The sequence below is a fragment of the Gasterosteus aculeatus genome, chromosome 5, assembly GCF_964276395.1.
Source record: "Gasterosteus aculeatus chromosome 5, fGasAcu3.hap1.1, whole genome shotgun sequence".
Lineage (NCBI taxonomy): Eukaryota > Metazoa > Chordata > Actinopteri > Perciformes > Gasterosteidae > Gasterosteus > Gasterosteus aculeatus.
The window spans coordinates 11,691,131-11,717,294 of record NC_135692.1 but is presented as its reverse complement, the minus strand read 5'-3'; the positions used below and the strand labels follow the sequence as shown (position 1 = coordinate 11,717,294).

Genomic DNA, 26,164 nt, shown 5'->3' with positions numbered 1-26,164 from the left:
CAGAAAAGCCTTCGAGTCGTTACCTACGTAAGTCTGGGATAAATGTTTGACATGCAGGTGTGAGGCATTTGAAGAATGACCTTACAATAAACAATGTTCTCCATTTAAACACTTTGTCTTTTGTCATTAACAGTAAACATTATATATAAACAGTATATTGTTATTTTATATATTGGTGCCAAGGCAGCAGAAAACTTGACGTTACGTACTGAAAAGGTTTACTACTGTTTGCAGGCTTTATTTACTTGAAATATTACACATCCTTGGTGAAGGTGGGGGAACTTTTGTGGGGAGTTTATAATGTCCACCCCCCCCTCCCTCTCTCCCGATAATCTATTCTGCTCAGCCAGGCGCACACATTGACAAATGTTTCCAGCATTAGGTATTTACCTGGTGGAATGTAATGGATGTAAAGAGTTTGTAAACGCCTGGCGCACTAACAGCACGGGCAGTGGCAAGACTATCTAGACTGAGGAGAAAATACACTGTTCAAAAAGAGAATCGATGCTTCTGAAGGATGGTGTGTGCGTTTGTGTGCATGTGTTCATCTCGCTCTGTATGTACGTGTGCATATTCATTTGTGCTCTTGAGCGCCGACTGTAAACTTTCCACACAAAGTCACTCCTGACGCTGTAATAGTTTTGGCAAAATCCATGCAGTGGAAACGTAAATAGAGACAAGGTAGAAGCAATTAGTGTCACAACGTGTTCCTGTATGAAATAGTAAATTGCTGCTGTGAGTTTAGCTGGTAGAGACGTTGATGCAGACTGCAGGGTTTTTAAAAACACTTCCACCACAAGACACCAAGGATTGCGTCTCTTTTTTTTTGTCATATTTCATCAATGAAGTATTTTCATATCATTTGTTTCCATTTCTGAGCTTTACCAAACGTCTACTCGGGTCTAAATGCTGCTATCAAAGAGGGACTGAACAATGCCAAATTCTGTTTTACCAAAGATAGCCAATAGTCAAAAGACACAAAAAAAGTGTTCCCATACACACTTTCTGCTGTGATCATAAACCTTTTTATAGCCAAGCAACTTCTTGATATGTTTGTAGCAGCTGCACAAGCACGTTCTCTAAATGAGATTAGATGATCTCATATTCTGTCGGGAAGTTACGCAAGGACACAAAACTATGAATCTGACAAAGCATTGGACACAAACTTTTAGCATTTGACATTTTTGGTCTCCAGTTATCGAAACCCGGGGCTCTGGACAGATTAAGTCTTTTCCTACGAGATGCAAACGCAGGACGGTTTGAAGTGCTGATCATCGGTTCAGCTTCGATTCTTCTCTCAACATCTGTTGGCTGATCTTTTTCTCTCTCTCTCTCTCTCTCTCTCTCTCTCTCTCTCTCCCTCCCTCTCTCTCTCTTTCTCTCCCATTGACAACTTTTTTTGCCCTGTGGAGGCCACACCAGCCATCTCATTCATTACACGTACGATGCGTCCAGTCAGACGTACAGGCGGCCGGGACGCTTTCAGACAAAACGGGGTAAGCTAATTTAAAGTACGAACGATTTTTACTAATACTATAAATACTAACACTGCACTTTACAAACTAGTAGCAACGTTATCGGCTTTTGTATTGGATCAGATGTCTAATTGCCATACGTGTAAAGTAACTTTACTCAGCGGCTTTAAGGTCTCTCTTAAAACACGTGGTTAGGGTCAGGAGACATCCAAAGTCCCATATATCTTTTCCGAAATGGGATTTATAATCCAGCCTACAATAGGAGGGCTACTGTGATGTGCAGTCAATATATGGGTGGCACTCCCCATAAAGGCCTCGGCCTTCTTTCGGTGTTTGATTTATCGTCTCAGTAGCTCGGCTCAGACAGCCACATGAAACCTTTGTCACTCCAGTAACGACACTGTTTTTGTTGTTTGAATCATTTTTTGCCATCCTTTAAATGTTTCTCTCTATATCCATTCCCCAAACAAGTCACTGTTTTACGTCCACAAACAGTAACAGAACTTTTATTTTTGCCATTGAAAGGGTCCAAGGTACAGTACTGTTTCTAAAAAAGAAACTGATGGATATAATAAATCCCCTAACGTTTAAGAGATGGGCGGTTTGAACAATTATCCAATCATAGTAGATGGCTCAGGTTCAAGGGTGTTGTTTACGTTTACATATAACCTGATTTAATGTGGACACAACCTTCTCTTTCTACTTGAACAGTACGATGTTTTATCGCGGTAAAATAAGTTTGTCCGTTCAAAATGATTATTGGAGATTTGTTTTCCACAGATTTAAGGTTAACACAGGTCTACAATTAATAGAAAATCCATGCATTTTCTTGGTTATTTTATTGATTTTTCCTAATATTGACATTTCTTTACTTTAAAGAACAGACATGTCATCTGATGAAACTGACCTCGGCTAAAATTTGAAGTTTAACGTTGCTGCAGACAAATTAAGTGCAAGTTAATGATTAAGCCATGAATCCGAGACACTTGGTATGGGAAAGTTTTAGGGAGGAACCGCTCGGCCCGGCTCAACGATCATTAAAACGTGCTGACAGCGATGGGAGAACGAGTTCTCGCTTTGATCCACTGACAGACCTGAACTCTGTGTAACGTCATCATTCTGCTCGCTAACATTTATTAACTCTGAGAAATAACGCCATCCACTTCAAATCTGGCACTTATATGAACATGAAGGGTGTGATGCCAAAAAAGGAGCATTATCCACCGTCTGTGCACCTAAGACCTGTGTTGCCTCTTTTTCAAGTTTCATACATAATTGGTTATGGATCACAGATGATCAAAGTGGGGAGTAAAGATTTTAGGATGTATAGTTTTTCTCTATACTTGTTCTAGTGCCATTGTGCATCCTTTTTTAATACTTGACATCTAACAATACCGCCCATTAATGTCCATCTGTGCAATGGCATCGGACATCCTTTGCAATCTCACAGCTATCTCTTTTTTTTTCTCAAAACACAAGGCTCACATAAATAAATTAAAGATTCGTTAGGAGGATCTCTAGGAATAAAATAGAATTCGCATTAGACAATCGTCTTGCTGTCAGTTACGTTAGTTAAGTCTGACTTTCTGCATGTGTTTTAGCCTCTGAAGCGAAAAGACAAAGGAAGGAATTAAAGGCATTCCTTGGAAATCTTTGTGCAAACTTCACTGTTTGTTTGTGAAGGACTTATCAGCAGCCTGAATGGTGTCATGACTTGAGTGTGAGCTGTGGGAGACGGTGGTGGAAGTCAGTTACAAGCAGCTGCCCCGGAGTAGAAAGGAAGGTCTTCTGCTGCCCCCCAGGGGTTAGCGGAGGAGATCACACACGGGCCTGCAGCCAGAAACTCCCTCATTTGAGGTGTGAGAGCTTAAACACGTGTTTACGCTCATGCTGAGGGAACCGTGTCATGACAGTAGGTTGAACATTGTTTGGTTCCGTACGAATGCTCAAAACAATATAAATCCAACTTTGCTACCTTTGCGAATATTTCTTTACATGTGTTTTCAGGGCTGCATAGTTAGATTTCACATTTACATTTCTATATAGTAAAACCAAATATTTCTATTATGCTACAGATGAAACCAACAAACTTTATGCAATAATCAAATATGGATTGTATTTTATTGCTAGTGCTTTTAAAGGAATTTTCAAAAGAGAGTCAGAAAAATAAATCAAATTAGTATTTAAATGACAATTGTGACACTCGTAGAAAAAACAACCATGGCCTTTATTACCGAGTACATATTTTCTCCAGCTACAGAACACGAGGCCTTAACAACAAACCTTGTGTAAAGACATTCTATTGAGCCCCACTGTATAGAGATCAAATGCTGAAGTGCATTAGGACACAGAAATGCTCATAACATCTGTTTCCTTTGTGTTACAGAGGATATCGCTTTGTACCAAGCGATGTATGCCTTCAGTGACTGGTGGAATAATATTTGTGTTCCGCCCTCAAACAGACACACTGTCACAGAAGCACTTGTCTACATTTTGTAGTTGCTCGTGGAAAATAATTGCCCTATCTGCAACTGTCAAAATGATGAATGCCCCCGAGAGCGCCGAGAATTGACTGATGGAATTGGGGGGAAATCTAATCCCTGATCTGAACACTTTGTGTAATACATTAACCCATCTGGTACAATACGCTGCACAGAAACAGATTTGTATGGACTTGTAGAAATAAATTCAACAGAGGCTGAAGGATCGATAAAAACATCAGGAGTTATGGCGTTGTGTGCAGCGAGTCAAACAGCGTCAGGAAGCATCAAGTGTATTAAGATGCATGCAGCGTTTGAGTCTAAGAACATGGGCCAAAAGATATAATGCAAACATTCTGCATCACTTGACACACATAAAACTAGAGGCGGATTTGAATAAATACGTTGTGGGACGTTGAGGGTTTACAGCAACTCAGGTGAAATATGAAAATGAATTAAAAAGGTAGAAATCTAAATAAAATTATTACTTAAATAAAATAAAAACAATAAAATTAAAAAAAAAATCAGAGTGGTAAAATAGAAACTTCTAAATGCACTGAATATACAGTATACTGTACAGTGATTGTGCTAAAATATTTATAATGTTTCAATTAATGCTTTTGGTGACAGATCTAAAAAATAGATAAAATAAAATACTAAATAAAAAACAACTTTTTTCCCCCTGGCAGCAAAGAGAAGCACACTTCCGGAACACGTATCAGACTTATATGTTAATTATGAATACCCAATATGCTATTTTCGGCAATATGAAATCATGTATTCACAATTTCTTATAAAATGGCCGTACTGATGATAAATGCATCTATCGATGATCTGGCAAATCTATAACAAAATGCAATTTAAATAACTTCCATAAAAGCTCATGTCATATATACGTAATTCCAAACAATATCAGGAAATCTAAATATTATCACAAAAAACTGTTCTAATTGGTTTTAAAGAAGTTTTAATATGAAGCAAAGCCCAAATGTAAAAGAAAAAGGATACTCATTCTGTTATACAATTGTGCTTGAATGCAATCTTATCTTCAGATGAACATTTAAGTCACAATGGCAAATAAATGATTATTTGGTTAAGAATTTAGAGCTATAAATAAACACTGTGCTATATGCACAGGAGGATGATTGCAAATTATTTTGTGCTCTTCCTCTATTGGTCTTGAAGCAACAGAGTGGAAATCACCCAGATATGAAGGGATAGCGCTCTTGATTAAAAAACACATTAACTTTTCATAGGCTAATGTTCCAGAATGAAGTTTTTCAAAAAACGAATACCTGCGAACGACTTCTCCCCCTTTTTTGTCACACTTGGGTGGGAAACATTATCCCCAATATTAGGGGAGAACATATCTGTAACAGGTTAATGACCTCACACTTTCCACACCATTTCATTTAGCGGGCCGTGGCCAGGAAAATCGAAATGCTTCACTCCCAGTTCACTAAATTATGAATTAGCCAAAAGTTGAAGCGATTAAAGATTCAAAATGTGATGGTTTGGCCAATGGGGGATCTTGTCGTTGAGCTCGAGTGGCGTTACCTTCAACCATTAGCTGAAAACTGTCTTGATATCCATTACGGATGGTATAAATATTGGAAGAAGAGCACAAATAATCCTGAAATTACCAATCAACCTTAGTATGACTAAAATGAACACCACAACATACGTTTATGAATAAATTAAATATCTGAAAGCATTGAATTATGGGGATTTTACATATTTTTGTGATCAAATAGTGTCAAAAAACGACAATATTGGTCAATGTTATTTTCAACAAAATCAACTTTTTCATCCAAACGCTAACAGTTTCCTCGACGTGTCACACTTCTTAAGCCTCAGCTGCTCCGTAACGAGCGCTGACAGGTCACATGGCGCAAACTGTGATGTCTGAATAATTCGAACAAATGCTAAATCATTGCAAAGCAGCCAGAGAGATCAGCGACGTGAAAGTGAAGTGTTTGCACTTCCCCAAGGCTCAGTGGCATCTGTTCTACATGTGTGCAGCCGAAATAGCCATGTTTCACCAATTAATTGTGCTTGTATTAGAGTAAATATTTGAATTTGCGTTAATTGGGGGGGGGGGGGTCCCTTTCTGCAAGGAAACCCATGTGTTAATATTCAAAAGTAGAATGTGATTAATTTAATGGGGAATCTTTTGAAATGGAAATCCCTTCTTAAAGTGTCTAAAATTCTTATTTGACGGTTGTGAAGCATTTGAACCACATTTTCAAAATCTCCCTTTTCCTTTTTTTTTGTCTTTGAGTGTTGGTCCTGAGCAGGATGAGACAGGCTGATGGCTCTCCTTAATTCTGTAAATTGGGACTTTGTGAGTGCACTTACGGTCCGTTGGTTCAGCTGGAGGCCACCAGGGAGAGCTGCGCTGGTTTCTTAGAGTCACTGGAACAAAGCACTACAACAGCCTCTGCAAAGGAAAGTCAACCGCTAATTACTTCTCCACTACTGTAGTGGCTTTGTTAAATTGCAGCACTGTTAAAGACAAGGTAATTTGTAACAATAATCTTAAGTTTGAAAAGTTCAGATGTGGAGGTGAGGTTGTGACTTTCCCTAAATATAAGTCCTGAAGTCCTGAAGAAAAAGATATGGATTCAAAATTGCAATTATTATGAGTTTTCCCAATTAGGGACTTTTTTTAACCTGGCAGAGGAATTACATGAAAACCTGTGCAGGATGTGAGGCTGTCGGGGTCTGTTGCTTCTGCTGGCCATTAACTGGGGATTAGTGCTGGTGGACCACACATCCCTTTGAAGAGATAATTCCTCACACTTCCTTGCTATAGAAAATCAGGAAGCAATCATAGATGAAACTATGCAGATGGTCCAGACGGTGAAAAATCTTCTCTTAAGTGACCGTTAAGACTTAAAGTAGCTGCTGCCATTGTGAAAACATCAGGACATTCAGGAATTAGATCCCGGCTTAAAACTGAAGGAGGGGGTGGGGGGGGATTGTAACTGTAAACATTGTTTACAAGCTTGTGTAACCCTGTACAGTCACTTCAAAGTTCCCCAACACATCGGAGCATGTGCAAGTGGTTGGAGGGCAAATTATAATAAAGTTACTTAAAGGTTGCTCAATAAATATCTCCGTTGAGTTCTGCAGACTTTTCCATTTCAAACAAAATGAAGTCCTCTGTGTATTCTATCTAAATTCTACAAAAATTCCTGAAAGTTACTCTCAAGTTACGACAATCACCAGGTCTCACGCGTGTCTTTCCGGTTTCCTCTGGTGGTCTTTCTGGTAGATTGTTAGCATGTTGTTTGAGCTAACCAGTGTTGTATATAGCACCGGGGGTTTGTTCACTCTTCCCGGGCTGTTTCTGTATTTTAAATCACTGACTTAGAAAAACCAAGAGACCACTTGGTTTTACTTGCACAGCTAAATTGAGGGGTGGCGATAACACTCGTACTTAAAGTTTGAACGTGGGTGTTTATTCCGTTAAGTTTGACATCAAAACACCAACATGTTAATTACTTCTTTTATACGGTGAAATCCTCCCTTTAAGGAGTTTGCTTTGGTTTCTCCCAGTGGAGAGTCTGCAACGGTCCATTTTTTGGTCCTTGCGATAAGTGTTATTTTAAATCTGTGTAGATTTTGGCAAACTTGCATTCATCGCAGCAGTCACGTTGTAATGTTATCTCTGTTTCCCTCGAGCCAAACGTCGGCCGTGTGACAGCTGGATGGGCCCCGGAGCCGTAGTCACTTCTCCCTCCGCTTCAAGCTGCTGCCGCCGGATTATCAGCGGCTGGGTTCCATGCCGGCCGACCACAGGTTTCGATAAGCAGCATCGGCGGAAGAGAAAAAGTCAAAGGCGAGCATGGGAAGTGACTCATCCGCCTGTGTGCAACTGGTCATTTACGAGGCATGTGAGGGGCCCCCGGTGCCCGAGGCTGCTGACTGGCACTCTCTGGGGATTCTGCATCGGGCCTTTTTAAGGACACATTTTGATGCACTCGGTTACTCTGTGTAGTATGTTGAGACCACTTAGAAATGAATAACACTGGCAATGTAAAACCCAGAAAAGAGTTTTTTCCCCCTTCACAGATCAACTCAAATCAAATAAATAAACCTTGGGTTTCAACTGCAAGGTAACAAGGTGGTTAAGACTGAAATTTCACAGAAATAATTTAAATTCTCTTCACTGTGGAACATCAAACAAGCCAACAGCATCTCTCGAATCCAAAATATATATTTTACAGTGCATGTTAGAAATGTTAACATAAAAACATGCGTCATAAGACGAGAAGTGCGTTCAGTCCTTTCAACGAGCGTGTATATCTGTCACCGGTCCTTGATGACGGGTCCGGGCATCACTACCTGTTTAGTATATTCTAGTGCTGCGCCGGTGTTGCTGTAGCTGTGTGGGACGCGTAGCATTTGTTGTCCTGCACGGTATCTGCGGCACCCGTCCAGTTTGCCCTACTTCTGTGATTATGATGACGATACAAGTGTTCTCTGTTCTTTGTTTTAAAGTATGCACACCTTAAAGTATATTTTAGAATAAACAAGCTTGATGGACAAAGACATGAATCTTGCAATAGGAAATTTGACCTTTTTAGACTCATTGGCCTCTGTATATAACAAGCTCTGCTCCAGAACCGTTATTTGCACGGACCAACCATCCGTGTCTGAGAGCGCAGCCTTGTGCGCTAGGAATAGAGAAGCCTTGTGAACATTAATGGCCGGGGAACAGTTATGAAAATATTCCTTTCCTGCTGCCCCCAGTCAAAGAGAGGGCACAGGGCTGACTTGTTTTCGTCCGTTTTAACTCCCCCAGGTTAAAATTCGATGTATATTTAGGAGGAGATTGAGCTAGAACAGGAGGAGAAGAAAAGCACGAAGAGGCTGTCTCTGTTATTGGAGACATCTGACTCAATGTTCTCCAAATGCCTGGACATATTTTAGCCATATTTAGCCACACTCATGGTAAATTTCACTTACGGTTATTTAGATACCATCTTAAGTGACTATTAGTAACATTAAGCTTGAGAAATAACCATATGACCCTCATTTTGTTCTTTTATGTGTTGCCGTGCTGCAGTGAGGCCCGATGGACAGACGTGCGTTATTTTAGTACCGCGGTTTGTGGTTAAATGCGGACATAAGCATATATTAATAAAACGCTTAGCACTACTTTGGTTACTGACCTGTGTAAAAATCTTCTCAGAATAATAAAAATAACAAATCTCTTTAATGTTTGTCATGACAACTCCAAATTATGAATCCCACAACACGCCCCGATGGTCTGTAATTATTGTTCAACCTAGAGCCAAATGAACTCTGTGTTCCTCGGCCAGTGGTGTGTGATACGCTATGAACAACCCGGATGACTCTTCTATTCTCGAGCTTCAAAGTGGGCAGAAAGGAGACAACGGGAGCCCACGATGATGATTTTTCTCCACCATCATTTCCTCCGTGTAAAAATGGATACCCGCTGTCTGCTTCCGGTGGTCACGCGGGGTTGTGCGCTGTGCAAACATTTTTCTCCGTTGGCTCCTTTTATTTGTGGCAGCCGTGCGGCGGGGATCACATGGTTGGTGCTCACACGGCACTTGTTGCACAACCCGGTCTCACAGCAAAACGTGTAATAGCTACGTTGTGCACCAACGTGGTATTGTCACGCTTTGTTCCCCCAAAGCGTGACAATACCACATTTTATTTGCAACTAGGTCACGTGACTCTCAACTGTCAGTCTATTATCTGTGAAAAACACAATATTTTAAGAAAGCAGCAGCATTTGTATGCATTTCGATGGCATTTCTAGCAAGAAGTATCAGTTATATTTTATATGTAGAAGACCTTCCGTTTATTAGTTTCTAGTGACGCAGAAGGCAATGTAAATGAATGGGCCAAAATAAGACGTAGTATTGTCACAATTTTGGGGGAGAAAGCGTGACAATACCACGTTGGTCCACAACGTAGTTATTACACGTTTTGCGGTGAGACTGGGTTGCGTTGCGTCAAAGGCCTTTGAAAAAAGCATTACAGCGTTGAGGCTGGAAACTATAATCAATAATTGGTAAATGCATCGGCACCACATCTTACCGCAAATGACAACGCTCTCTGTTGATGCTTAATTTTTCAACATTAGCCCCCCCCCCCCCCCCCCCCATCTTCCTCTTCTCCCTCTTTTTTAGCACTAAACTGTAATGGCTGTTTTATTGTGACTAATGGTGGCACTAGAAGCGCACTTACTTTGTACTTGGTTCAAAGCCAACAGTGTGGGACAAATGGAGCGACCCATCCAGTAGTTAAAAAATAAAAAGTAAAAAATTGAAGACCTCTTCGCTCTGGCTCAGTGCTGACACACAAAAAGAAGCATTGATATGAGGAAAAGAGCCATCTTGTACTCAAGAAACCTACAGTGAGCCTGTTTTAGGAGAGTTCTGCGGCGCCTGAGTGACATTAGTATTTGAAGAGATTTAAGAAATGATTCTGTTTTTAATGTGATGTTGACATTCATGCCCCGAGATTGAATGATTTTAAAGTTTGAATATACACTTTAAATCCTTCAGACACTCTTAACTAACATGGTCAGTTTCTCTAATGCTTAAAACGAAGAAAACAATCAAAGAGCATATACATGCATTGTGAATGCTGTGTTTATTTGTGGCATGGCAGAAATGAATACAAAATAATAAAGAATGAATGTCCGTCTGGGTTTGCATGATGAGAATATTTTCACGTAAAACAAAGGCACCAATGGGAAATAAGGGAATAAAACCTTTCACAAAGAATTAGAGCGGCACTTTGTCATTTTGTTCTTTTTGCACCACCTGCTGACTCGGGTTTACTTAAACTCCCCTTAACCGCAAAGCCATTGTTTGTACAGAGGGCTGACTGCAACTACATGTCATGCTAGATTGCTAAAACCACAACATGTTTTTGGTATTTCCAACTAGAATAGATATCTAAATTTAGAGCGGGAGTAATGCCTAATGTTTTCTTGTGTGATTGGGCAGAGAGGTTGGCAGTACAGTCCACACTGAGCTCATATTCAAAATGACAAAGCCTGCCAGTAAAAATAAATGCAAACCAAGTAGGGAAAATGAATATTACAATGTATTTGGGAAGAAAATCCCTAGGGTTTGTCCTGTTACTTTGGTACTGCTCCAATAGGACCTTTTTTAGTGATGACGTAACATTCAAACTGTATTCTAAGAAAGAAAATGGGTTAGTTCATGTTTTTTTAGAAACAGTAATCACAATTATTGTTAATCTGTGTCCTCTGAGCACCATTCTAAATCCAGAGAAAATGGGCATCCATTAACGTTTTCCACATTTTTCGGTGCCACAATGGTGCCTCAAAGAAGTGTTTTTAATCTTCTGATACACAGCACAATGAACAGGATAAATAGCGACAGAAATAAAAAGGTGGAAAGCTGGCAGCGGATTTAGACCATTTTTTGTAACATACTTGATAAGTTAGCGAACGAGAAGTAGTGGAGAACGCACCAGTTTTATACGACAGATGTGTCTCCTCATCAATCATCAGTTGTATGCAGTCGTTTTTGTGCATAGAAATTCTGTGCCAGCTCCTCTAAAAGTCCCTCATTATCACATGCAACAACACGAATTGCATTCTTCAGTGTGAGATAATAGGCGGCACGGTGGCGCGGTGGTTAGCACTGTTGCCTCACAGCAAGAAGGTCCTGGGTTCGATTCCGCCCAGTGGCCTTTCTGTGTGGAGTCTGCATGTTCTCCCCGTGTCTGCGTGGGTTCTCTCCGGGTTCTCCGGCTTCCTCCCACAGTCCAAAGACATGCTCTGGGGATCAGGTTAATTGGGGACTTTAAATTGCCCGTAGTTGTGTGAGTGTGAGTGTGAATGGTTGTGTGTCTCTGTGTTGCCCTGCGATTGGCTGGCGACCAATCCAGGGTGTACCCTGTCTATCGCCCGAAGTTGGCTGGGATGGACTCCAGCCCCCCCGCGACCCTGTGTGCAGGATAAGCGGTTTGACAATGGATGGATGGATGGAGTGTGAGATAATTTACTGTGTGTTCAGATTTACGTCTCCTCCTCAAACCGTCATTATCGAGTTTCGTAGCTCAGAGAAATATCTGAACTATCTAACATTTAAGATCATTCAGAGACCTGTGATAATCAGACACACGATTTAGAATCTAAATTATGTGTCTGATTATCGCAGATCTTGCAGCAGAGTTTCATTCAGATCCTCTGCTATGTTTTGCATATGTCCAACCCCCTCATGGTTGATGTGGCAGGGCTCCACATACCAAAGCGCGAGGGTGGGGTCACCTAAATGCCCTCATTTCATTGCCAAGAGGGAACTCAGTGGAAGGTGGTTATTCTATATTTACTTCAACCATACAGTTACTCCACCCTCCACGCGTCCCACATAAAGCCACTTTAATATAAGAGTTTACGAACGCCGAAGCTCTTCTCATCAGGTTTGGACTCTTTAGAAGCAGAACTGGGAACACTTTTTTATTGAAAAGCAGGAATCAGCCCAAACTAACCAGATAATGATCAGTTGATGGGAGAGAATAACCTTTGTACCGTCATGTGGTTTTGCCCGGCAACGTGGGACAGTTCAGATGAGTGAGTTAATAAGTGTTTAAGCGAAAAAGTCACTTTTTAAGGTAAAAGTGAGAAAGGCTGTGCACGTGTGCCTCCTTGCGGGTGGGGTCAGGTGGATGAAAATGTCTCGGACCACATTACATGTAAAGCTGGTAATTACTGGGTTTGGAGATTTAAATAGCAGGGCCCACAGTGGTAAACACACTGGAAGTCCGGGGCAGCTGCCTCCAGTCTCCTTTCTTCTTGTCTCTTGAGAGAGAAACTCGTGCAGAAAGCTTGAACATTTGGTACAGAACCAGAACCAACAAAGATGGACAAATGTACCACTGCAACATAAATGTAAGAGGCTTCGTAAAGTGCTCGTCCTTCACAGCTAAATCTATGAAACTAACTCCTTCTTTTGTGCACAAAACAGCTCAACAAACTCACAGTCTTACTGCTAATGGAGAAATATACCAGATACCCGAAGTGTTCGTCAGATGGTGGAATACGATAAGAAGCCCGATCCCCCTACATCATTCCAACGAAGGGGGTTGTTTTCCAGAATGGTCTTACAACACATTGTACTGACTAATGGTTTGCTAGCATAACAGTCATAGTCTGATGCAACGCAAACATAACCAACCCAGTTTTCTTTTGCGTAATCTATGGTTATCTCTTGAAATGGTCTTCAACGTCTGCTTCTGGGTTGGTTAACCTCTTTGATCAGTAATGAAAGATAACTAATGAAGGTGAGAAAATGAAGACCTTTTGCTCATGACAGTTGAATGTGAAAAGTAAACTGGAATAACGGTTTTGCGACAGTTATGAAGGGGACGTGTTTAACAGTAAAAGAGTTTATTGTTACAAACAAGTTGCCGAAGGCAGAGATTGGAACATTAGCCAAGAGTCTGTCAGTCGAGACTATCGGGCCTCTTTTAATTACCAGCCAAGAGACTTATGTCAACAGATAGGCCTGCCGACAAACCTTACACAATCCTGCAAACCAGCTGCAGTTGGAATGTTAGCAGAACAGTGGCAGTGTAAACATCTGTTTTTACAGAATGTCCAATCACAAGGAAAGCCAATTACAAACATGCATGTGCAGCACACTGCGGTATATGTGTGCAAGAAAAGCCCCTACAGAGGGCAAAATAGCCTGTGCACATTCAGAGTCCTTATGACTCTCAGCAGAAAATAAATAAATAAATCAACACGGGACATTACTTAGTCTCATCAATAAGTGGATAGAACATTCTCACGTGCATTGCGATACAAAGCAGCTATTCTTCTTTTTTCTTTATGTAAAAGCTGCAGCTAAAAAAATAAGCAACATTTATTTTAAATCAGAGGTTCCATGAAGTGTAAAAAAAAACAGTTTGCTATTGTTCACAAACACATCTCCCGTGGGAATTGTTTCTATTGGCAAAGGCCTGCAGAACAAGCCAACGATACAGTTTGGACAGAGAAAATAGTCTGGAGTGCAAAAATAAAGATAGCTTCCTATTTTCCCATGTGTAAAGTCTCTATATACACTCTTGCTTCAATGTTAAAAAGCTTTATATGCACTTTCTGCTTAACAATACATTTTCTAGATTTTAAATAGTACACATTCTGAAAATATGTGGCTCTCTGTACTAGGATAAATTACCATAATAAATATGTAATTTTTTCAGTTTCCTGCATCTGGGTTCAGAGTTCATCTTTGTGAAAGTTTATAAAAACTTGAAAACTTTGTCCTCAATCAAACTAAAGGACTTATCTCTTAGCATTTCTTCACTGCTGACAATTTTATACCCGAAAAGCTTCAGCGTTGGTCCACAAACTTTCTGCACAACCTGGGCTATTTTAAAAGGTAAACTGAACCTCCATTTCTCCACTTGTTCTGAGGAGTTTTTCTGTGTGGAGTAAACGCCGCTGGTCCCCTTGGAGGCCTGGGTGTTCTTCAGGATCCAGGATCTCACCTGTGGAGTGAGCGGGATCCCAGCGAACCTGTACATCTCCGCCGCCTTCCTCAGGGGGAATCGAGCGATGTCCTCGTACCTCACCAGCATGTAACGCCTGCGCAGCCACGTTGGCTGTCTCAGGCCGATCTCGGCCGACATCCTGATGTTGTCGCAGTTCCCCTTCAGCTTTTTCACTTCATCGTTGTCAATCGGAACATCCCCATCCACAGCCCACTGCTTCCAGTTCTTGTATTTGGCCGCAAAGGCCACCATGCGCGAGGCGAGCACAGCCCGAGGGTCCCGAACCAGCTGAATGAACCTCACGTCGAGGCGCGGGTCCTCGGCCAGAGGACGCAGGTTCTCCAGCTGGCGCACTCTGACCGACTTGATCACCCTGTGCTCCTTTTGGAGGCAGGACCCAGACGCCATGGTCAAGTTCAAGGGGCCGCAGCGTCTGTTCCTGCAGTGATAACGCTCAAAGACCCCCTTGATGGCGGGGCTGCAGACCGAGGCCTCGCATAGCGAGCTGCTGGACGACCTGCGGAAAAGAGCGGCGGTGGTGTGGTCCGCGGGGAGGGGGTCGATGAAGCGCTCCAGCAGGGAGAAGTCACACAAGAAGAGCCGCCGGAGCACATCGCGGTACGCCTTGACCGCCGCCGTGGCGTTGGTGCCGCCGGTCTCCAGCGTCAACATCTTCTCCACGTGCCAAAGCGGCTCAAACAGGTAGAACATGTTGTCGCGCTGCTGGTTGAAAAACTCGCCCACTAACGAGGAGCCGGTCCTGGTGGTGGCCAGCAGGAGGATGTGCCTCCTGCCCTCCGTCACCACCTCCTGGTGCTGGCTGTAGTCCACCAGGCGCCGCTTCATCAGCATGAAGGCCGAGTCCATCTTGCCGAGTGGGGCAAAGGAGCCATTGTGCTTCGGCAGCGTGCGGTAGGAGCCACTGGGCTGCAGAGGAGTCTGGGAGGTCTGCTTTAAGGCGAGCTTGTCTGACACCCTGTGAGAGGAATCACAAAGCGTTGTTCTCTTTTACCCGTCATGGCCGTGTTATTCGACATGACATTTGCAGACACGTCATGTGTACAAGTTTCCTCTCGTAATTTCTTTAGAGAATACGAGAGAATCGCTAAAGCACTTACCTTGAGACAATGCTGTTCTCCTTCTCAATGATAACGAGTGCCACAAAAAAGACGATGGGTATTGTGTATTTGATCCTCATTCTTACAGATCGCTTCTTAAGTCTCCAGCTGCCTTCTTAGAGAGCCTTCCGGTTATGTGTGTTCCCTGTTGTAGGAGATGTTTCATCCTGTAAAGGAAATAAACATCAACCTGTCAATCACACATTTTGCACATTTGAGCACGGCGGAGTGTAAACCTGCGTTGGTGTCAATTCCTCCTGTCGAAGTACAAGTATTTCTACTACTCGTGAATATGGGGAAGTTGGGGGTTTATCAGTAAAACACTGTGATGCCGAGTCAGCGTTGTCATAGTTAGTAACTTCTGCTTCTCACCCCTTTTTACACCGCATCACTCTACTGTGTTCTGCACAACCAACAATGAAGGCATTTACTCCAAGACAAAAATAAAATATCTTCCAGGGTAAGAATAAAACTTAGCTAAGTGTTTTAGGCTGGACTCAAAGCCAGTTCTTACAAGGAAGTCGTTGATGACTTTAAGTGCACCGGTGCATATCAGGAACATGCCCACCCACCCTGCAAGACAGTTGAGTGGCGCACATAAATAAAGCTGCGGTTACGAGTCAGTCAGTCTTTGCAGAGAAACAATTGCGAGGGCACAAATGAAATATAAGACCCAGACTGCAATCAAACCCAATTATGTGATTTAACTCTAATCCCACAACTGCAAAGCTGCCTGCTTAAAAAGAACGTGTCTGGCTTAGAGTGATCATCCAACCTCCTACTGATAGTACAAGTGTGGTCCAGACCACCAGCTGCAGCTCAATGTCAACACTGGGAGCAGATCTTTTCAATGGAGGCCCTCCGTGACACGTGGGCTTCTGGTACAGCAGACCATCTGATGACAAGCTAACGACTCGCTTGCTTTCCCATGATGTGTCTTTGTGCTTCCGATTTGTGACTGAAGGGGATACGGGTCCAAACGCTGAGCGGTATAACTGCAGAGTGCTGAAATTGAAGGGAGAGGCCTGCTTGTCGTTGAGACATAAATTGCAGCGCTCTGTGCCTGCAGGCCGTTCAGTTACTTGCGTTGCTCTGCAGAGGGGCGACGGCGGCGGGGAAGTCAAATGAGGCTGAGAATGGGTTTAATGGTGTCTATCGGTATGCGGGAAAGTCCTGAAACATAATATTGTAAGATAATGGCAGCTTCACTCGGGACCTCGGATTAATCTCTGGATTTTAGCAAACCTTGTCCACCAAAGAAAAGGTCAATAACACGGCGAAGACTAAATGAGATCGTCTCCACCCTGAGGAAATTGGCGGTATGTCAGTTTGATGTGTGCCCACAAAAATGCCATGTTAGAAATTTAGAAGCATAGGGGTGTACTTTACAGTCTTTTAAAAATCTAAATCAGACGCCTGGGTCTGTGAAAGGATTTGTTTATTGGATCCGTCAGGTGTCACGCACAGGCTCCTGTGTGTGTCTGTGTCTGATGTTGTTGTTTTTTTATGGATCAGTGTTAAACGATTGCTGAGTCCAGCCTCTGGGCCAACACATTAGTTAAAGTGCTGCTATTAATCAGCAGAGCCAAAAGCCAACAGACCGACCTTTCCACTCAATAACTACAGCAAGGCAGTCACATGTTTGACACCTAAAACAAGCAGCAATGTGTGGGGAAGCTTGATAAATGAGCATTACATTCTGAGTTCTGATTCGCCCCGATTGACGTTGACTTTCAACGCGTCTGAAGGTCCACATCTCTCGACCTCTGTCCCAAGCCAGTCCCGAATGACTGACATCCAAACACACTGGGAACGGTCGGGCATCTGCGAGACTGAATAGGAAGTTTACAGCTGCGGCAGTGGACCGTTGACGTGGAGCGGCGTGTGAGGAAACGGTGAACAGCTGCTGTAACTGAGAGACGTTTTCATCGGGAGGATAAAAATGAGCTCTGCTCCGTCGCCACCCTGCCGCATGTCACAAACACAAAGGTCTCTTTACAGGGGAGTGACTGTAAACGTGCTTTGCGGCTGGGATAAACTGCCAGGTCACTCACACGTCACAGGGTCAGTGAGTAACCGCCCCGATGTTACAAGTCGCCCGCGCCACAGGAAACAAGTCGGTTATTTAGTTTTAAGTGGTCGTTTAACATTAAACAGTTCACAGTCTGTAAGTAAACCAGCAGAAGATCTGAGTAAATATACCGGTTTATTTCTTACACCACCTGAACCAATTAAGACAAACACCAAAAATGATTTTGCCTGATAAATAACACATTAGTGAACAATTAACTGTTCTTTTGGTGGAAAAACATTTATTTACTACTACTATGTGTACTAAAGCAGTTTTATTTTTCTCCTTAATCAATTTTAAATATACCAAAAAAAGCTGCATCTACAACTTATCAACAAAATAAATGGTCTTAGGTTTTGTCATTTATATGTTAAATGTATGCCAATTATCTCAGTGTATTGCATCTGCTGCGTAACGTGAAAAAAAAACACACATGAGCTGACATTGTTGAATATTCACAAACCACTGAGGCATGTGACACTTTTGATCATCTACTCATAACAAAACTGCCACTGCACCATTTATCATCTTGCTACAAATGCTTTTAATAGCTGCCTCTTATTTAATGCAAATCTATGTGAAGACAAATTAAACACCACCAAGCCAAACCCACTATGGCTGAGATTTGTCATCCCATTCCAATCCCCGTAACAACAGGCAAACGGATTATTTTAGATCCTCTCTTAAACACAGTGAGTTGGCGGGACAATTAAAGAATCTCAATGTACAAACATAACAGACTAGAAAATGTAAAAGTTTTGAAATGTATAAGATGAAGAAGATTGTGTGACATCCTGCTCCAAACTTGTCAACTGTCACTTTTCCATACCAATTATATTGTTTTTGGTGTAGTTTAATGGGGAGTGACGGAGGCCCTTTTTTGCACTGAATTGATTTAGCTTTTATGTTTACTTTGCTAATCGAGATTTTACATACAAAACACATCAATGACATATTAAATATGGGATGCATTGTTTAAGGTAGTTAGTTAGCAGATACAGATATTAATAATAAATACAGATATTCCCATCTGAAGTGTTTCCTTTACCCTCCAGAAAGAAATCTAAATGTACAATGATCATAAGGGTAAATTTGACACAACATTTCATAACCTATACTGTGATGCGTTACTTTCAATGCTATATGTATTATGATAGAATATTTATGATAACTGGTGTTCAATCACCATCCTGTTTCATTGGCAGGTTTGTTCTTGGTGAAGTGTACTGATCTGTTTCAGGGAGAGTTAGATCATTTAAAAAAACATTTTTGTTAGAGAGATAATACTAGTCGCCTATATGTGAAATGTTGCCTTCAAACTCTTAAAGGAGAACAGCAGGCGACGGACTTAATCAAGGTTGTCATGGTGTTTCCAGAGTCACACTCATAGTAGGCTTTAAATGCATTGTATTCATTTATAAACACATCGGTGACTTAGCCTGTAACATTTCCCTTCAAAATCAACAGATTGGATATGAACCTCAGACCAGAAAAAGCCGGATTTCACAGTGTTCGGGGGCCTCTGGAGAGCATGCGCTATTTCATTCAAAGGTCGAAAGGACAAACCGGCTGAACTGAAGTCATGCTTTCCTAATAGGAAGACACCTGAAAAGACAAGCCTCCTTCCTTTAACTTTGGACAACTGTGTGGTGATTGAATTGCACTTCATCTTGTTTGTAGGGCGACGTTCGAAGCTACCAATCCTCACACTATTAGTTTGTAGCGTTTAGTTATTGATAAAGGATTCGCTCTCCGTACTCACCATCACGATGAGCCGCGGTGGCTAAAGGCTTCCCGCTTCAGTTCGTGCGTAAAGTTGATCAGCTGTTCCGTGGGACTCCGGCTAGAAAGAAAATCCATTACTTCCCAAAAGGACTTCACTCGTGGACAAAAAAACTATCCAATCCAAAAGAAAAAGTTGATTGACGAGTTTTGCAACTCATGTTTTTTTTTTTTGTTGTTGTTGAGGGGGCTGCTGGTTAGGCCGCTCGGTCAACCGATTGACAAGTAAGTCCAACAGTTGCGACGGAGTGAGTCAAATGGGAAAGGTTTGGTCCAAAGGAGCGGAGCTTCAGGCAGGAGGGACACCGGCGAAAAGCCTCGGAGAACCCGACTGGTCCGTAATGAATAATAATAATACACTTTACACACAAATCACACAATAAGCAACTAAAAAAGTTAAATACTATTACAATTAAATGCTGCCGTTTGGCCAGCTTTATGCTTTTTTTGTTATTAATGATGTCGCAACCACAAAAGATGAGGCAAGCACTACACCTAGTGGACGACGTGCGTTTCAATTTATACATTGACTCCGTGTGTATACAAAAATACAGTACACGTAATACATATATGTTGTTGAATTATGTATTTGTATGTACCTGTATGTGAAGTAGTGTGAATTAATAAGTTATAATATACATTGTTAATGTAGGGTGAAATCATAAAACTCTCAAAGATGCTATTTGTGCATTCGGCTATACTTCTATTTTGAGTCTTTGAGTACCAATTGCTCATAACGTCTCATGATTGTTTTTACTTCAGTAAAACACTTAATTAAGAGCTTGCAGTCTTCCTATGAGATTTTGTTCAATTATATTTTTACATGGCTACTTGCTTCTTGGATGTGAATTCAACCAATGATTACGGTCACTGCAGTTTTATGGGCTTATAAAATGTAACGCGATTGCGAACTACAATTCCCAACAAACGTGTCGCTTAGTGATGACGCACTGACAGAGACCCACTACGAAGGTTGCAAAACAATTGCGTCAGGAAAGTCGCGCAGTTGTTTCTAGAAAGGTGAACGACGAACGTTGCTCTCTCGGTATGTAACATAAACTATACTTTAATGACTAAAAATCAGCCATCTTACGTCTGAAAATGATTTGCTAGTGATAACACTTCATCTATTTTGTCAGACTGAACGCCGTAATGCCGGAAGTTCACAAAGACTAGCGAAAAAGAGCGTCCAACGCTCGCAGCTAATTTAAGTTAGCATACGACAGGATTGCTAACTTTTAGCGTTAGCTAGCCTATTTAACTAACATTACATGTTAATATAATTGTCTTAGCTCTTATTACTTCAGCACTCAGACGCTATTGCCATATTGACTCTGTAACAGTAATCACAGCAATGCCAAATGTTGTCAAAACATGTGTATTATGTCACACAAGTGTCTGTCCTTTACTGTCACGCTACCTGACGCTGTCTTTATATTTCAGACTGAATAATCGATTATGACCATGTTGGTGGCGAGGCTGACGTGCCTGAGGAGTCTTCCTCTCGCCGGGCTGCGTCCTGTGCTGTCACAGGGCTCCGCAGCCCTGAGAGCCCCCACCCTGAAGACCTGTGGCCCCCTGCTCAGGTCCCAGCAGGTAACCGTGATGTTGTTACTGCTGCAGCACCACACACACACGTGACTGTTTACTTTGCACCTCTCCGTCAGAAGAGATCATCTAGAATCAAAGTAGATGGGGATTTACTAAAGATTACATCAGATGGTTGGCACTTGATGCAAAGAAAAACTTCTGCATAGGATACATCTAACCCCAAATCTGCCTTTCTTGGTAAAACCACATTGCAATTTGTCATAGATTTTTTGGGGGTTTATGTATATTTTTGTTTTGGTGAGGGATGGATAAAGACAGAAAACTATGGCAATATATTGGAGCAACTCAATGTGTTTTTAAACTATGGTTTGAAAAACAATGGCCTTTACCAAGGTGACCAAAGTTATAATCTTAAAAGCAACCTGCAGGGTAAGAAACTCCAGCCATATATTATAACCAATGGCACAGTAATGTCATTAAAAAAAATCATGTCGGCAGCAATTCAGAGTTCAGAAAGCTTAATAACCACCCTGATATTGAGGGTTTACCTATTTAGAATCGTGCAGCAGATTTCCTGTCCCATTATCACCCCTATTGATTGAATATTCTAAACTCTGACTTTTTAGTGAGAGTTTGAATGGAGTTCAGCACCGCACCCATATCATTCACTGGTTGTTTTTGGTTTTCATTGAAAAGACTGGGTGAAGAAACCCCTTTAACAACAATTTCAGTTTTGTGTAACATGAGTTTTTCTTTCACCAGGGTTATTCGACCAAGGCCAGATTTGGTTTCCGACGTGGGAAAACGACCAGAGACCAGCTGAAAGAAGCAGCTTTTGAACCAGCAACGGATACCGCTATTAAAAGTAATCACTTTTTACACTAGTGAAATATACTTTTATCATGTTGTTATACTGTACTGTTTCATGACTGAATTTTTTTATTTTTATATATATATATATATATATATCCACTCTCTTGGAAAGGCCACGGCTGTGCCAGTATTCAATGTCTCAAATAGCCATTACGCCCAAATCTCCCTAAAACGTCAAACGTTTTAACTTTGACTGTCCCTTTTTTTTATCTGAATCACGTCTAAGAGATTTATTGTGTGCACAGTTGACAGCATGGGAAGAATTATTCTGGCTGGAGGTGCAGCAGTTGGCCTTGGAGCTCTGTGCTACTACGGCCTTGGCATGTCCAATGAAATCGGAGCCATCGAGAAAGCAGTGTGAGTATCGCCTTTTTGGTTTCTGGCTTATTTTTGTTTTGAAAAACTGGTCAAGCGCTCCATATTCACCTGGCTCTCCGCTCTGCGCAGGATCTGGCCTCAGTATGTGAAGGACAGGATCCACTCCACCTACATGTACTTTGCAGGCAGTATTGGGCTGACGGCTTTGTCTGCTGTAGCAGTGAGCAGAACCCCCGCCCTCATGGGTCTGATGATGAGAGGATCCTGGCTGGTAAGCTTTGTAAATCGAGTAGATCATACATGGGTCCTCACGGTTTATTGACATTTATTTTCAAATAAGATTGCAGGCTATTTCACCATAGAGCTGGTTCAGCAATATTTTCAATATTGAGTATTTTTTGGTGTCCATGCAGGCTGTTGAAATGAATGGCTGCTGTTTGTTCTGACCCAGGCTATTGGAGCAACGTTTGCGGCGATGATTGGTGCCGGAATGCTGGTTAGGTCCATTTCGTATGAGCACAGCCCAATGCCCAAGCACCTTGCTTGGATGATGCACGCAGGTTTGTCATTATGTTCTCTCTCTTGGCCCCTGTATTCTTATCATGTAGTTGCCTCAATTGGACACTAGAGGGAAGTCCTGTAAAGGCTCAGTCACATCTCCTATTTGCAACCACTACATTCAGACGAATGTCGTGTGTTTTGAATGTGGTCTTAAGATGTCCTTTTGCTTCATCTGCTGATCAGGTGTGATGGGTGCCGTCATCGCTCCCCTGACTCTCCTCGGAGGACCTCTGGTGATGAGGGCGGCCTGGTACACAGCAGGAATTGTGGGAGGTCTGTCCACTGTGGCCATGTGTGCTCCAAGTGAGAAGTTCCTCAGCATGGGCGGGCCGTTGGCTGTTGGCTTCGGAGTGGTCTTCGCCTCCTCTATTGGTTAGTATAATGCATTTGCACCTCCATGAACCGGTCTCAGGTGCACCACAGGCAGTATGGATGCAAGTTAATTGCAGCTGTGGACTGAACTCTTCCAATCCTGAATTCTGAACACAGTAGGAATTGTTTGTCTGTACTCGTTAGTCTCACTGCAAATCTTCTGCTCTTCTTTAGGGTCAATGTTCCTGCCGCCCACGTCAGTGTTTGGGGCAGGCCTGTACTCAGTGGCCGTCTATGGAGGCCTGGTCCTGTTTAGCATGTTCCTCCTCTATGACACACAGAAGGTCATCAAGAGGGCAGAGACACATCCACTCTATGGTGTACAGAAGTATGACCCCATTAACGCGTAAGTCACCCCAGAAAATATTCAATTGTACATGTATTGTAAATGTAGTTTTCAGGCAAACCATGTTCGCTATGGCCTTGCTCAAATATATGTCTTGTGTTCTCTTTTGTCACACAGGTGCATGGGGATTTACATGGACACACTCAACATCTTCATGAGGATGGTGATGATTCTTTCAGGTGGTGGTAGCAAAAGGAAGTAAACTAAAAAAATGTACAATCCACAGCGCTGAACAATTTCCTATCTCGTTACAAGCTGCATACGCCAGGTGTTAACTCTTAGTGACAAGTCTTATCCAACTTAAAAAATACATAATAGCTTTGAAAGAGTGAAAAAGAGTATCGAACTCTGGTGGAAAGAAGACAAACCGTGTAAATTTAAAACGTACTAAGAGCTCTTTCCCCGAATGTGGCATGTCGGGTTGATCCTGAGGGTTGCAGATGGGTTAAATCTGTCAGCATCATTTTGCTTGCCTGAGTTGTTGTTGGTAATCTTATGTTTTGTATTTATTTCAACTTGATTGTTTCTGTTTAAATGCTAATAAATTCAAGTTTATCTGGTACACGCAGCAGACCGTCGACACACGTCCACCATGCACTGACACAGATTCATATTCATACAGTTCATATATTTCTGAGAAAATGATTCACTCAATAAATACGTTAAAATGTTCTTTTGTCAGAAGTTGCTTCTTGCGATGCCACATGGATCGTTTATAATAAACCAAATATATACATTGCATTGCTTCTGGTGAAACATGTTGTTTACTTAATGGCTGTCATTTTAATAGGATAATGTCGAAAAGAATGGACTTATCCAACAATGGTATAATCCACTCAATTGTTTGAAAAATCTTAATCATTTAAATTTTAGTTGCCTTTCTGTCAACATTACAAATTAGTTCAGTAACCTGCAATACTAATAGCACAAACGCAACTTCCACACTACCATTAATTGTGAGCTTTTTAAAGTATTTGCAACACCCTCTAGCAGCTGTTCCTATATGAGCCCAAACCTAAACATAGAACTTGTACTATTCGCCAGCAGCTCTGACCAGTCAGAGAAGCACCGGCAACGTCCACCTTGTATTCGCTTCCCACCCGTCAGTGTGTAGCCGCAGACGACAAAGGCTTAGCGAAGTAATCCTCTTGTCCACCAGCTGGCTGCTCCTCTAAAATTAAACCTTCAAACCAGGACACTTGCAACAGACGCTAACATCTGTAAATGTCCAGGTGCTTTATTAAAGCACGTACACATGGAGCAAACAGCTGTCAGGAAGTGTTTGAATCTCTCACATCATCTGCATGTTAACCACGCGTATGATTTATATATACTGTGTATTTAAAAAAAATCCAGGCTGCAGATGGACGGGATCGGGGAAAGCTTCAGCATTTGGAGATCTGGTATTACTGGGGATAAGAGATTGATGACCAATATTTGGTTAGGGACCAAGGATTTGCTTAATGTAGACTTTATTATTTTTTTTCTGTGTGTGTGCGCGAGCGATGGACTATAAGCAGTTACAGGGACATTGAAAAATGGCGATGGTCAGTCATTTCGCACCTTAAAAACTATCCTGTCGAGCTCTTTATCTTTCAATGTATAATAATTCCCTTGTAAAAGAGCTTCAAATACATAAACAACTATCAGATGACGTAGGAAATTCATGCTCATTCAGGTGGATCCTCCAGTTTTGTGAGCCCAAGAATTTTGGCACAAGGGAATTGACATTTGTGATTTTTTTAGTGGAATGTTTTGACAAATCATTTTTTGTACTCTCTAATTTCTACTTTTGCTGCAAGCACTCATACTGTACTTGAATAGAAAATATGAGGTTCAGGTTGTGTCTGTGCTGTTAAAGTGCTCTAACACCACTGAGCAGCCCCTGGATTCTGTTTATTCTAGTAAACAGAGCAGATTCATCATTGGCTGCTAAGCAGTGAGAGCATGAGTGTGTCACTCAGCGTCAGACACTATTTTGATACCTGTGAAAGTAGGCAGTGCCCATGTCTGCACCCCTACGTGAGCCAGTCAACACACTTGAAACACCTCTCAGAAACAGCAGGAAAATGTGCACTTTCATAACACCTGCTCACGGGCGGATCTGCTTTGAGAGAAGGTGCAAAGAATTGGAACGTTTCAGGCTCTCAAAACGTTACACTCCGTTTTCTATTATCTATTTCTTATCATTTTAAACAGTGATTGTGGAAAACGTCTGCGAAAAATAAAAACGTTTCGACAGGAAATGTAAAATCAACACAGACTGTAGCTTTTCATATTGGGAGATGGTGATTGACAGGTATCTGGGCTTTGCAGCGAAAGTGGAGTCCATACAAAGCCTCTCGGCCATAAGTGCATCACAGATCCACAAGGGCATTTGAGGCTCGTGTTGATCAGCGAGGTGCCAAGAGGAGCAGCCACGTGGAGGCGTAGGCCAGTGGGACTCACATGTGGCTAATCAGTTGAAACCCTTTAAAAACAATCGGCAAGAGGAGCCCAACAAACAAATGTTTGAGCTCGTAACTTGAGTATAAATGTTTATTATAATTCCGGCGTCTTGATCAAAAAACCCTCAACAGTCAAGTCAAAATCTTCGTAAATCTATCATGCAATAAAGCCAGTAGTCACGGATCGGGGGCCTCGTGTGTTCATGCTCCGCTGTTCTGCAGAGGTGCGATGATCACACCGTAATGTGTGAA

General features: G+C 41.9%; 2 protein-coding genes and 1 long non-coding RNA gene across 4 annotated transcripts; 2 read left to right on the top strand and 1 right to left on the bottom strand.

Moving 5' to 3' along the window:
* Positions 1–1,397: 1,397 nt before the first annotated feature.
* Positions 1,398–10,725, top strand: LOC144408010 (uncharacterized). The gene is made up of 2 exons (XR_013467751.1): positions 1,398–1,496; positions 7,643–10,725. It is a non-coding gene; the product is annotated as an uncharacterized LOC144408010 (long non-coding RNA).
* A 2,622-nt stretch (positions 10,726–13,347) lies between these two features.
* chst3b (carbohydrate (chondroitin 6) sulfotransferase 3b) lies at positions 13,348–19,699 on the bottom strand. 2 transcript variants are annotated; one of them, XM_040176623.2, is made up of 3 exons: positions 19,425–19,699; positions 15,592–15,758; positions 13,348–15,449 (listed from the first exon to the last, which is right to left on the bottom strand). In XM_040176623.2, exons 2-3 carry the CDS (start codon positions 15,669–15,671, stop codon positions 14,222–14,224), a joined length of 1,308 nt encoding a protein of 435 aa, XP_040032557.2. In that variant the 5' UTR covers positions 15,672–15,758; positions 19,425–19,699; the 3' UTR covers positions 13,348–14,221. The 2 variants fall into 2 exon arrangements, with proteins under 2 accessions (XP_040032557.2, XP_040032558.2); XM_040176624.2 differs by lacking the exon at positions 19,425–19,699 and adding an exon at positions 15,964–16,132.
* Positions 19,700–20,204: 505 nt separating this feature from the next.
* ghitm (growth hormone inducible transmembrane protein) lies at positions 20,205–24,137 on the top strand. The gene is made up of 9 exons (XM_040176625.2): positions 20,205–20,489; positions 20,888–21,040; positions 21,758–21,860; positions 22,114–22,225; positions 22,316–22,457; positions 22,638–22,746; positions 22,931–23,119; positions 23,294–23,465; positions 23,583–24,137. Exons 2-9 carry the CDS (start codon positions 20,903–20,905, stop codon positions 23,665–23,667), a joined length of 1,050 nt encoding a protein of 349 aa, XP_040032559.1. The 5' UTR covers positions 20,205–20,489; positions 20,888–20,902; the 3' UTR covers positions 23,668–24,137.
* Positions 24,138–26,164: the final 2,027 nt, after the last annotated feature.